A 13548-nucleotide genomic window follows, 5' to 3' on the forward strand; every position below is an offset into this window, starting at 1 on the left:
AAGAACTTCCTAGTGGGTCATCCATTTTGAGATTGCTTTCGCGTTAACTCGCTTAATTTCAGAGTTCCGATGAACTCCGAAGCCAGTGAGCTCCTAAAAGGCCTTGTGTTATATGGATGTGGGACTATACGTATAAGGGATAGAGGATCCTCTTCCCTGGGCAATGTGGGATCTAACAATCTTCCCCTTTAGGGGCCCAAAGTCGTCGTCGGCACACTTTTGCCCAGGGATTGACTCTAATACTAAATTATCACATCTCGAACCAGGCTTGAATCCGCCGTAGCACGATATTGTCTGCTTTGTGCCTCGACCATACCTTCATGGTTTTGTTTCTGAGAATTCACACGAGAACTTCCTAGTGGGTCACCCATCCTAGGATTGCTCTCGCGCAAACTCGCTTAACTTCCGAGTTTTGATGAACTTCGAAGCCAGTGAGCTCCCAAAATGCCTTGTGCTATATGGAGGTGGGCATGTACATATAAGACATAGAGGATCCTCTTCCCTGGGCGATGTGGGATCTAACAAATATTGTCCCCACTGCCACCTGCTTAATCCGTCAGGTGTGAGGTTTTATCACAAAAGGTCTCGGTGATGGTTAGAGTGGGATAATTTTATTTAAAGGACTTGTTCTTAAGCTTTCTGGCCGATGTGGGATAGATGAATTCTAACACTGCCCCGCACGTGAAACCCCATTTTTATTCCTCACACATGGAGTTCCATACATCGACAACCAAATGGAGCCAAGCCGAGGCTCACCCATTCAAGCGGGGCCAATAAGGACCCACCCATTCACGTGGTATCTCCTGGTCTACGTGGAGCCAAGTCGGGGCTCACCCATTCGCGCGAGGCTAAAGGGGACCCACCATTCACGTGGCAGTACTGGTCCGTCCATTGGCTTTGATACCATATTAAATATCAGGTAGACAGGCTGAGGGTTCACTCCAACAACACCAATACTGTCCTCACTTGGCCACTTGCTCAATCTGTTAGGTGTGGGGTTTTATTGCAAAAGGCCTATGTGTTAGTTAAAGTGGGGTAATTCTCTTTAAACTGATTTTTTTCTTTCCCTTTGTCCAATGTGAGACAATGGATTCCAACACTCCCCCGCACGTGAGACCCCATTTTATGGGTCACACTTGGAGTTCCACACATCAGTAACCACGTAGAACCAAGTTGGGGCTCACTCGTTCACGCGGGGCCAATAGGGACCCACCCATTCACGTGGTATCTCTTAGCCTACGTGGAGCCAAGTCAGGGCTCATCCATTCGCGCGAGGCCAAAGGGGACCAACCCATTCACATGGTAGTACGGGTCCGTCCTCTGGCTCTGATACCATCTTAAATTTTAGGTAGACAACTATGGGCCCACTCCAACAACACCAATATTGTCCCCACTTGGGCACCTGCTCAATCCGTCATGTTTGGGGTTTTATTACAAAATGCCTCGATGTTAGTTAGAGTGAGGCAATTCTATTTAAAGGGCTTGTTCCCAAGCCTTCTGGGCGATGTAGGACAGAGGAATTCTAACAGTTTGCACATATATTTAAATCTCCTTCTGAAGTTGTAGAGCATGTATTTGTACTCCCGGTGAATTGTTGGTCCCACCATACTTTAAAATGTTGCTTATGCCAATTTAGTTTGTTTTCTTTAAGAATGATAAAAGAAAAAAATTCATATTACTGATGATGGCTTGATAACCATTTTATTTTGAGTTTCTATTTTTGGAATAGAGAGAGGAAAATACAATGGGAAAACGAAAGATATAGAATAGGAATTAGGGATGGGCACGGTTATAGTGGGCGGGTAACCGATGTTATTTACCTATAACCGTTTATATTCATACCCACATAACTGTTTACCCGTTGGGTAATTGCATAAATATAACCGTTTATAAGCGGTTATACTCATACTCATAACCGTTTATAAACGGCTAACCATACCCATAACCGTGTACCCATTTAACCATAACCATTTACCCGTTTATCTTTTTTTTACCCATTTTTTCACCCATCCACATGTTTTTTTTTAACAACTTGAAAATTACAAAAGAAAAAATTTGTCATAATTTTCGTTTTCTGACAATTAAACACCGTTATAGGTATATTTTAGCATGCATTTCCCTATTTTAATCATTTAAGACCTCATACAATTCCAATAATTAAAATAATAGTTTATGAACGATATTTTTCTACTACACTCAAGCAAGTCTTTAATTATAATGCATATGATTACAAAGTAAACCTTTTAAAAACAAAAAATAGTCATTATCTTGAATACTGGATGATTCAAAACTCCAAAGATATTCCGAAACTAAATACTTTCGAACACTAATGCTTTAGCACGTTCAATCACAAAGTCTCATCGACTCATTATCACTAAAAGAGGCCTACAAAAGAAATGTATAAATTAAATTAGTATCTCATTTATGAACACCGACATCAATTATCATGAATTCAATAGAGGTAAGTGATCACAGAAGGTTTACATTGTACCCTCAGTTATCTCAAAAAAAAAAAAAAAAAAAAAAGCAATCCTTAGTCCTTCTCCTCTCTAATAGATATATCTTAGCACCTACAAAGGGAAGGTCTTGATGATCGACAACGTCCCATCGCAGTGGTACACAATATCTTCTATTTTCTTTATGAGTGTACAACATTCATATACACACATTAAATGGGTAAATGGATACTGGTTATAATCGGGGGTAATATCCATAACCGGTGAATACCCGTTATAACCGCAGGTAATACTCATAGCCGCCCATTTAAATTTCACTGATAAATCGTTTGTTCGTCTAAACAACCGTAGCTGTGAACTTTAAATGGGCGGGTAACCGTGATTACCCAAATCCATGGGTATTTTACCCCTCCCTAATAGGAATGATAGGGGTAGAGATGTAGAAGAAATACATAAAGAAAGTGTACAATTTAAGTTCAACTCACTTTTTAAATTAGCGTAAAATGGTTACGTTGGTAAGAGGACGTGTCCTTTTTTTTTAATTTTTTTTTTTAGTCAATAATATTTTACTTTATTATAAACTAAGTGGAAATTTTGAACGCGATTCGAGTTTGAGTGTAGAGATGAGTACACTTTTAAAGTTAACTTATTTGTGACTAAATTTCTTTTTTAGAAGAAATTCTAAATTACGTGAAAAATATTTTAAACTCCAGATAGTAAAATATGGAGTGTACATGTTACATTAATTACAATGTTCAATTAGCAACTACAATGATTTGAGGGACCCGTGCTGTAAAAACGTGTTTCCATTAGAATTATTGCTTGTTTTTGTTGTAAATGTGTTCCGGTTTACCACATCTACGTCGGACGAGGAGGGAACCAAATGCAAGACCTCAAACGCAAAGCAGTCCGTACTGGAGAAGTAAATGTTTTCACTACTCATTATTTGTTTTTTAAGCTTCTCCGGCTCATCAGCTTCTTTTCTCCGCCTCTAAAGACCAAACTTTCTCTTGGATGATCTCGCAAGGTTGAACCGAATCGATCTTTCATGTAAAAGAAAAATCGATCTGTGTCGAAAACACATCAAAAAATGGGCAACCACGAGTATTTAGAAAGAACAAGGTAACTACTTGCTTCAGATTTACGTTCATAAAGCACGATATTAAGCAGCAAACTCCGCCCTGAAATCGGAACCGCAAAATACACAGGGAGAGGGGCCAATTTTCAGCATCCGAATTTCAAAGCATCTCAAGACGTGGAGGCATCCAGTAACGACTGTTCAAAAAACAGTTCTAATGCAACAATGATCGGTTTTCAATCTCCGCCGGTGTCAAATGGAGTTCAAACTTCAAAAGTACGTAACTTGATGTCCACGTCAAATGCTCAGCTAAATTGATTCTCTCTGGCCTTCCAAAAATGAGGCAGCAAAAAACCCAAAAAACGCACCTGTTCAAGCACGCAAATGAACGGAAAAAAAAGCATTGTGAGCAGTCTTGCATCTTGCAGGATAGATACTGATATGATTAAGAACAGAAAAGGGAAGAAGAACAAAGGAGAAGGTAGTATTCATTACCTGCTAATGTTCTTCAGCGCCTATAAGCCCAGCTTCGAGCACACATTAAGGCATTCATCAAGTCCGGCTTCAAGCAGATCATATGTTCATCAGCTGGCCTTGATAAAGTGTAGTATGCCTCGCCACAAGTCGAAAGAGAAACTGGAATGGCCAGAAAATCACGTGCCATCCGAGAAAGGGTAGGGTACTTGGCTGCTGCACTTCTCCACCAAGCCAATGGATTAAAATCCTGACTCCAAGGCAAGACAGGTTGGTCCAAATATATATCCAATTCTGATATTTTTGCAGGGTGATGATTCGATTGGATAAACTGCTGGTAGTCTTGCAACACAGTGAAAGTATGATTGGCACGTACAGGAGGATCGGACTGCCCTTCTGAATGTGAATAACTCGCATTGTTCCTTTTTTCAGGAAAACGGATCACGTATTCATCAAACTGTTTGCGAATGGCATCCAAAACAGCTGGAACTTGTGAGTTTCCGTCCCTACGCTCAACTTTTGAACAAACAAATTCAATATATCTCATCTTGAATCGAGGATCCAGTGCTGCAGATATTGCCAACAGCAAGAACATGTGATCCCAGTACTCGTCAACCTTTCCCAACATGCCCTCAACTATTGACCTATTAAAACCCTCTGAGCCCATGGACATTCGGGTCAACATTTCACGAAGCTCATGAAGGTGATAAAGATAAACATTAGCAGTTACTTGTATATCTGGTTCAAATAATGCTCCTGATACTTCATGTATGCTCTCTACAGCTTTACAAACACCTTCAACTTTGTTCCATTCCTCTGGGGATGGTACGTCGTGAGAGTCAATCACATCCTTGGAAGAGAGTTTTCCAATAGACCACAATTTCAGAGCTTCTTGTAGATTGGCCATTTTGAGAAACCACATGGGGTAATCAGTTGTAAAAGTATACACTCGACGGACCTTGTGAATGATATCTTCAATCTTGTCAAATGCATCCTGCACCATTTCACGGAACAGATCCCCACAACAATACACACGAAACAGCTGACTATTACGTCGGAGTTCCTTCTTTACCTGGATGTACCTTTTCACATACTCAGCCACCTCATTACAGAACTTATCATTACCCATAGTGAGTGTGAATATCTTGTTCTCAATGCCCCAATCTTCCAGCGACCTAAATATGCCCCGATCTTCACATTTTTTAAGTAAATCATCAGACTGGCCCGAAACCGAAAGAGTACAGAAGTAAAGAACCCACTTTCGCAGCTTCCATTTCTCATCAATAAAATGCGCGGAAATGCACAAATAATCACTGTAGTGTTGTCCCAAGTTATTGCTGCACTGCCCAAAGTCATTGTTGTCCGTGAGTACGTCCACAGAGAGGCTAATCTGTCCATCAAAGTTTCTTAATACTTTCTTAGTTTCCACTTTCATTCTCTCATATTCTTCCATGCATTCACTTTCAACCTCATTGAAAGTAGGCTTAAACAGCTGGTTAAACACGCCAATTGACTGTATGTAATCCACATTTTCAAAATACTTGGGTGGATCTTGGTTAGAGCAAATCCACTGTCCAAGAGCCCTCAAATCCTTTCTTGGATCGTATTCACGTACCTTCACATTGCCCTTTGTAACTGAAACTGATGAAGAGGATTTGGCATCCTTGCTATCACCACTGTTGTCACTTTCATTGGTTGCAGAAACCCCAGGCATATCTGAAAAACACGAGATTATTAGTACCATATCAAACCCATCATTTTTTCTACTAATTAACGTATGACATCTATTCATTCTGTGCTACGGAGTTAAAGTACTTAAAAACGTAATCTTGGTGCAGAATCGTGGATACCCCATTAACAACACAACCAAAAATCTTACAGTGAATTCATAACAGCAGAAGCTTTATTCACAAGGATACAAATAGACTAGAGAATGACCCAGATACGTCTAAGCCCAGCCAGAACAAGATTAACAGCACCATAGCTAGTGTTCTAAAAGTCCCCACCTAGCGCACTTAGGTGCTAGGCAGCTTGTCACCATCATGATTAATCGCTAAGCGCTTAAAAAATAAGAAAGGCCGCCTAGATTCATGTATAAAATCTATTTCTCTTTCGTGTTTCGAGTTGAACCATTGAAGTACTAAAAAGGAGTAATCTTGGGGCACAATCAGGGATAATCATTAACCATATAATCAAGAATCTTACTTTAAATTCTGAAAAACATAATTCTAATATTCATCCACCAAACTGTGAACTCAAAGATCACAAATAAAATAAAATAAAAAACACAAAATACACAAAAAAATTGACAATATTAGTAAACAAAAACACAAGATTTCCAAGTTAAATTACTACAAAACAACCAAAAAAGTAATCTTGGCGCACAATCATGGAAACGCATTAACAATATAGTAAAAATATTACACAAGAGATCGTAAAAATTGAATATTTATTCGCCCACTAAAGATAATACAAAGATGACCACAAAAAACTACAATATTGGTAAATGAAAAAGCACGAAAACGGCAGAAAAGACCAGACCCTCAGAACAAAAAAGAAGAATAAAACGCAGAAAGCACAACACGGAACGACATCACAGGAAGAGAAGCGTACGAAATAGGTAATTCAAACGTCGATTTTGATAGATGAACAGTAAAGGTGAAATCTTGAGTGGAGGACGAAGACGAACCTCGTCCGCGTCGAGTCGCAGTCGCTCAAGGGATTTTGGGGTCGTGGGAAATGGAATAGACACTAGAGTCCAGACAGAGAGAGAAAGACGGAGCGTATGAATAGCTTAGCGGGAAAGTTAAAAAAGAAACACCATCGGAGCCGTACACGTGGCAGGGTTATTGATAAGACATGTCTTAATTTTTGCTTTTTGGTGTACAGGACAAAGTGACTTTTCGTTTTCTCGTTTCACTAAGTCGCTCGCTTCACATTTGGAAGAGCCTTTTTAGACTACCTACTGATGTGTTGCTGAGGTGTTTTTATAAAAAATGAATATAAAAAAATGTTAAATTTAAAAAGATATTTGGTAAACACTTAAAAACAGCACATTTTTACAGTTTTAGGTGAAAAAAAACTGAAAATGTGAAGCAGTAAAAATGAGCTTATTCTCACCGCACAGCAAAAGTAGTTTTTTTTTCTTCAAAGCACAGCAATACCAAACCAGCCCGACATCCTAATGAATTCGGATTCTTGTAGGATCCTTTTTATGAGGATCTTAGGAATTCATGAATTATGTTCGTTCGTTCATCGTACATCATGCAATTAGAAATTATTTTAAATATTTTTATTTAAAATTAAACACAAACAGTACATGATAAAAATTGATCGCACAATGTATGATGAGTAGACACAATTTACGAATTTATAAGATCCTCACCAAAAAGATCTGGAGAGGATCCTAGTGGCATCCTAATGGTGTCTTTATTTTATTTTTCTTAACGTTTTACTTGTTAGAAATAAATCAAGTTTGAAATGAACTGAAATTTAACTAAACGAGACACTTTCACATAATTTAAAAATTAAAATAATGTATGATGAGCAGACACAATTTACGAATTTATAAGATCCTCACCAAAAAGATCTGGAGAGGATCCTGGTGGCATCCTAATGGTGTCTTTATTTTATTTTTCTTAACGTTTTACTTGTTAGAAATAAATCAAGTTTGAAATGAACTGAAATTTAACTAAACGAGACACTTTCACATAATTTAAAAATTAAAATTTAGGGAGATGTATTGTATATGAAGCTTGATGGACTTTGCTTGATTTTTTAGTTTAGGTATATTCAATATAAACCTGTAAGGAGTTTGTAAAAATCATTTTGTATTGAATAAAGATAAATGCTATGAAGACTTTTTCAAAAGTGAAACTTTTCATTAGCTTTTTGTCACCTTATATTTTTAACATAATATTTTATTATATTGGGATGAGAATTGACGTTAAACGATAAGACGACAGAAAATCTATAAAAAATCTCTTAAAAGTCTCTTTAGCAACTTTTTATGACTTCTAACTTGTAAGTCTGTAAAAGTCTTTGTAATAATTAAGTATTGACTTGAACAAAACTTTTCTGTAACTTACAAAGAAACTTCATTCTTGAAAAATATTTCTTTACACAAAGTTCTGACTATAATGAGCGTGAGGATACATTTTGACAATGATCATAACGGACTCTGAAGAGGAACTGACTATGAACCAATTAATGTTCATATCACTATGAAATTTCTGCGCAACACAATCAACGAAGATATTAATTCCAACAAAGTGGACCCAAAGGAACCGATAACATACCGACACAAAATTTAATACTCACGAAGAAAGACTCATAAACAACTTCACCAAGAAGACACTTATTGACGGAAATACTAAGATGAAAAATAGATAAATAAAAATCCATAAGAAGATAAAGGAGAAAGGCTAGAAATATAGAAAGAGTTGCCACCAGCCCTAAGCTGGAGCATGGGACGACGACTATGGAGTTTGTAGATTTAAGGTTTGATAAGAGGAAGGAGATGGATACGTAGAGTCTGGTAACGGATGATATTTGTGGTTGATAATCATGAGGCATTGACAACCAAGACTTATATGGATCGATACATAGTTGATGATCCAACGGCGATTACTATTCTATACTCTAGGCCTTAAATGATGTCTAGCATTAAAACAAATTTTAATTACTTGTTAAAAAGACCAAATTACTTATTAAGTTTACTGATACACCAAACGTGGCCTAAGGTAAATAGTTGACCCCGTTGGATTCAATGGTAAAATTAACGAAGCACGCCATATACTTTTGTAATTTAGAATTTTTCGAAAACATTTTGTTGTCAAATAGAACATGAGTCACGTCCATTTTGTCCTCATGAACAAGTCAAATAACCAATATTTCCAACGTAATTGCAATTCTACATATTAATTAAGGACAATGCTATTCACACACATCTCTTTTAAATTTTGACAGTCAAATCGATTGAATTGAACAAGATCAATGATAAAAAATTAACAAAAATGTGTGAAAAGTAAAAAGATGTGCGCGAATAGCACTATCCTTGATTATGCACACACAAATACAAGAAATAAGGTAAGCAATCTCAACTTGATACATATATTAAACCATCTCCAGCCATAAAGTTAACCAGTTCTCACCATCCAAGGGGAACAAGTTCACAAACAATTGCAAGTTACAACCAAAAACAAAAGGAGATGTTCAATCTCTCTAGTGGAGTTCCGAAAAGTCTTCCAAAATAGAGGTCATCACAAAAGCCAAGTACCTGTTCAAGTCATCAAATGCTGAAAAATGGAACAGAAAAATAAAAACATAAAAAATATCATCTGGGAGAATATAGCAAGTAAAAAAAAAATTAAAAACGGCAATTAAAACAAAGGAACACAGAAGGAAGCTTGAGGTGTAAGTTAACCTGTTAACATTCTTCCATGCCTACTAGACAAGCTTCGATCGGGTGAATAAAAAGGCATTTGCCAAGCCTGGCTCCAAGCCAACTAAATTTTTCATTGCTGGCCTTGGTTCAATGTAGAATGCCTCATATGAAGTTGCAATAGAAAATGGAATGGCCAAAAAATCGCGTGCCATCTTGGAAACAGTAGGATACCGGGCAGCTGCGGTCTTCCACCAAGCCAATGCAGTGAAATTCTGACTCCAAGGCACAACAGCTTCTCCCAAATAGCGATGCAAGTCTGATCCTACTGAAGGGTAATTATTCATTTGCACGTCCAGCGAATATTTATCAAACAATTTGTGAATGGCCTCCAAAACAGCTGCAACTCGTGAGCCTCCCTCTGCACCCTTAACTTTTGAACAAATAGTTTCTACAAATTGCATCTTTAACCGAGGATCCAGTACTGCAGCTATTGCCAAATGCAAAAACATGTCGTTCACATACTTGTCAAGCTTACTCAGCATGCCCTCAGCTATTTTTCTAGTAAAACCGTCTGAGTCATTGTGCATTTGCGTCAGAACATCGCGAAGCTCATCAAGGCGACAAAGATAAACATTCGCAGTTAGATCTTTTGTTTCAAACAATGCATTTGATACTATATATACGCTCTCCAAAACTTTGCAAACACCTTCAACTTTCTTCCATTCCTCAGTGGATGGTACTTCGTAAAAAGTCTCATCTACCGAGGAGAATTCTCCCTTAGACCATAACTCCAGAGCTTCTTTAAGCTTGCTACTAGTGAGATACCACAATGGTAAATTTGCAACAGAATACAACGGGTCAACTTATTTAATGATATCTTGAATCTTTTGAAACGCACCATTCACCATTTCGCCAATTAATTCCCCACAACAATACACGCGAAACAGCTGACCATCAAGTTGGAGTTCTTTCTTTTCTTGGATCCGACCCTTCACAAATCCAGCTAACTCATTATACACACCATCAGTGGTCATAGTGAGTGTGGATACCTTGTCCTCAATGCCCCATTTCTTAAGGGAACTAAAAATGCCCCAATCTTCGTCTTCAGGAAGGAGATTATTGGTATCTTCAAGAGAACGGAAATAAACCTGCTGCTTTTTCAGCTCCCATTTCTCATCAACAAAATGTGCAGAAAGGCATAGATAACGATCAAAGTTTTTTTCGTTCATCATAATGTCCACCGAGAGGCTAATCTGCCCGTCAAATTTCTTCAAGATTTCTTTGGTACCCATTATCTTCTGTTCAGAAACCAAAAGCTCAATTAGTAGTCAGGAAAACCCCCACACTTTCTAAGAAACACACAATAATTAGAAACTCAGAAACCCCATCCTTTTACTAATAATTCAAGCATGCCATCTAATTGTCTTGCATTATGGAACTAACCCTATGTTTGGATGACGGAATTTTTAAAGTTTCTTGACTCAATTGTCAAATATGCACTACATAAACACTATCAATGAACTACTCGTGCACCAAAAACCTACAACAAAATCTTTACAAATGCACTAAACACATAATTTTCGAATGACTCCTTTACACTCGTATGTATTCATCTAGTCATTTTTGAGGAAAAAAAAAACAAAACCAACTTTTCAAACACAAGAAATAGCTTCCAATTTTTGGTCCGTCGTCAAACAATGTTTCAGTTTTCCATTTTTTAGTAGAAACTAAAAACAAAATGTTATCAAACGAACCCTAAAATCTTCATCCCTTGTTTTTCAAAGTAATTACTTCTAAAGTCCATGCGCTTCTCCATAAAACCAATTAAAGTGATTTTATTTTCATTTAAAACACTTTTAAATTTGTTTCCAAACGCTCAAAGCACACTCAAATAGTAAGATTTGAGTATTTTCATGGAAACCCATTAACAAAATTACCAAAAATCTGATCATAAAAATATTATAACGAAAAGAGAAATTATACAAATACGCTAATTGGTATATAAAAAGACAGAATAATCCTGACCCAAACAAAAAAGTGAAGCATAAAAAAGGAATTAGAATACATGAAGCAAAACATGTGTGATTAATATTTGAAACATTTAATTGATAATATCTCCCAAAGAATGTATTCTGATAAGAAAGTATTAAAAAGGTACAATTTTGAGGAGAAATCTAACCTCCTTAGGTACGGAGGTGGTCGGAGTCGTGAGAACAGCAGTAGCCCGATGGAAAAAGGGGAAAGAAGAGGCACACAGGAATTTAGGGCTTCTCCCAGAAGAGGAAGAGACCGGTGAGAGAGAAACAAAGTATACGAGTCGGCTGTGTAACGATCATTTTGGCGGGAGAGTAAAGAGTACAGCATCGGAACCGTACACGTGGCAAGCTCAATTTTTATTTTATGATTTTAGTGAAATCAGACTCATTAATATTAGACTCAAAACTAATATTAAAATATAAAATACATAAAGTTCACGACGAGTTTCGTTTTTTAAATAGTAGAATTTCTTCGGTACAGTAAAAAAAAAATTTCGTTTTAAAAATAAAGACCAATTAGTCGTTGCACCTAGACAATCTGTTGGTTTTGAGCGGAAAATGCTTACTAAAGTATTTTAACCTTCCTTAATCATTATTGTGTGATTCATTCAATATTTAAAATCATAGCAAAACGTTTTATGTAAATTACGAATTTGAAGTTTATTTCAAGCAAAAAATAAATAAGAGTAGCGATTGTGATAGAACATTTAAAAGTGTGCGAAAAAAAAAAAAAAATTTAGATGGTACTTTACACAAATAAATGAGAACACAATTTTGTCAAAAGCTATCATCAACTTGTCAGAAGATCTCTATCTCATTGAGAAAAAAAAAGCCAAGATCTCTGGCACTTATGAGGAAAACACTCATTTGCTTGGAAAATCCTGAGACACAGCCGAAGGAGCATTGCGTCATGTCAATCAGACTCGACAAGGTTAAAAAGTGGGCAACCTTTCCTGGCTAAATAAAATAATTTCATTTAACTTAATTCAATTTTCGTTTGGTTCATAGCTTTTAGATGTATTGAGCAACCCTAGCCGGCTAGCCCTAAGTAGGTAGAAAAGGTGCTGAACTGTTCAAGCAGGACAAATCAAATCAATCCAACCGTATTGGTTCGATTTCAACTTTTTAACAAATAAGAAGGGTGCTATGCGGTGTTTATTAGACCATCTTCAATCGATCCAGTTAGATAATAATAAGGTCAAAAGTAGTCTAAAATAATACGAAAATTGTTTCCAACCAAGAATTAGACCAAAAAACTTATGGGCCCTACCGGATCAAAACTAGCCAATCAGGCTAGTGGGTTGGCCATCTCCAGCCAGCCAGCTAGCCCGATGAGCCAGCCCACATTTTTTTTTTTGGAGGATTTTTTTTTTTTTCCAATTCACTTTTTTTTTATGACGATTTCTTTTTAATTTTTAATTTTTTTTCCTACACTATTTCTCACATACTTTTTACCATTCCATATTATCTTACCTAATTTTATTTCAATTTTTTACATTTCATAGTATGATCCTTTGGCCCCTAGGTTGGAGATGATTTTTTATCACAAAGCTATGTTTGGCTTATGGTCATTTGACCCCTCGGTTGGAGATGATATGAAATATGGCTTAACACTGTTCATTAAAATATTAATTTCTTAGAAGACTATAAGGTTAAAATGAGTCATTTGGCCCTCCTTCAATTAGAGATGGCCTTAGAGAAATTTTAGTGTCTAAGGGCTCCTTATGGCCATTGGCAATTGAATCATCTCCAGTAAATAACAAAGTTCTAAAAGACGCTAGACAATAGTCGGATAACAGGCTAGGGCCTAGCGTCTAGGCAGATTTAAGTAACTATCATATTTTGTGTAAATAAATGTTTGCTTATACTTAAAATATATATAATTTCATCGTAAACTACAAAATATAATGCATATATATATTATGAAGTATTGGAACATAATGAAAACATATGAAATAAGGATATAATGTGTGTTCATTTAAGTATGCAAAAAGTCTCTTTACAATTTATTGGAAAAAAATAAAATGAAAAATGAAAGTTATCTATTTTCTATCTAACTGAATTGCGACCTAGGCGAGTGCTGATATGATTTTTACCACTTGCAAAAATAGGGATAAA

At 36.7% G+C, this 13548-nt stretch overlaps 2 protein-coding genes across 4 annotated transcripts; both read right to left on the minus strand.

Moving 5' to 3' along the window:
• Window positions 1–3484: 3484 nt before the first annotated feature.
• On the minus strand, window positions 3485–6798 carry LOC137738249 (zinc finger BED domain-containing protein RICESLEEPER 2). Of its 3 annotated transcripts, none has more exons than XM_088682255.1 (3): window positions 6698–6798; window positions 4030–5724; window positions 3485–3902 (listed from the first exon to the last, which is right to left on the minus strand). In XM_088682255.1, exon 2 carries the CDS (start codon window positions 5720–5722, stop codon window positions 4043–4045), a length of 1680 nt encoding a protein of 559 aa, XP_088538381.1. In that variant the 5' UTR covers window positions 5723–5724; window positions 6698–6798; the 3' UTR covers window positions 3485–3902; window positions 4030–4042. The 3 variants fall into 3 exon arrangements, with proteins under 3 accessions (XP_088538381.1, XP_088538383.1, XP_088538382.1); XM_088682257.1 differs by having other exon boundaries at window positions 6622–6744; XM_088682256.1 differs by having other exon boundaries at window positions 6550–6715.
• A 2294-nt stretch (window positions 6799–9092) lies between these two features.
• Window positions 9093–12893, minus strand: LOC137736514 (zinc finger BED domain-containing protein RICESLEEPER 1). The gene is given in 4 exon segments (XM_068475774.2): window positions 9093–9305; window positions 9434–10692; window positions 11574–11715; window positions 12886–12893. Coding segments are annotated over 3 exon segments (1386 nt in total). The 3' UTR covers window positions 9093–9305; window positions 9434–9456.
• Window positions 12894–13548: the final 655 nt, after the last annotated feature.

Source organism: Pyrus communis, chromosome 13 (genome assembly GCF_041283825.1).
Source record: "Pyrus communis isolate YQ-2024b chromosome 13, ASM4128382v1, whole genome shotgun sequence".
NCBI lineage: Eukaryota > Viridiplantae > Streptophyta > Magnoliopsida > Rosales > Rosaceae > Pyrus > Pyrus communis.

What these genes read in the sequence shown, in the direction of transcription:
- LOC137738249 (XM_088682255.1), bottom strand. Translation starts at nt 5,722, where the DNA reads ATGCCTGGGGTTTCTGCAACCAATGAAAGTGACAACAGTGGTGATAGC.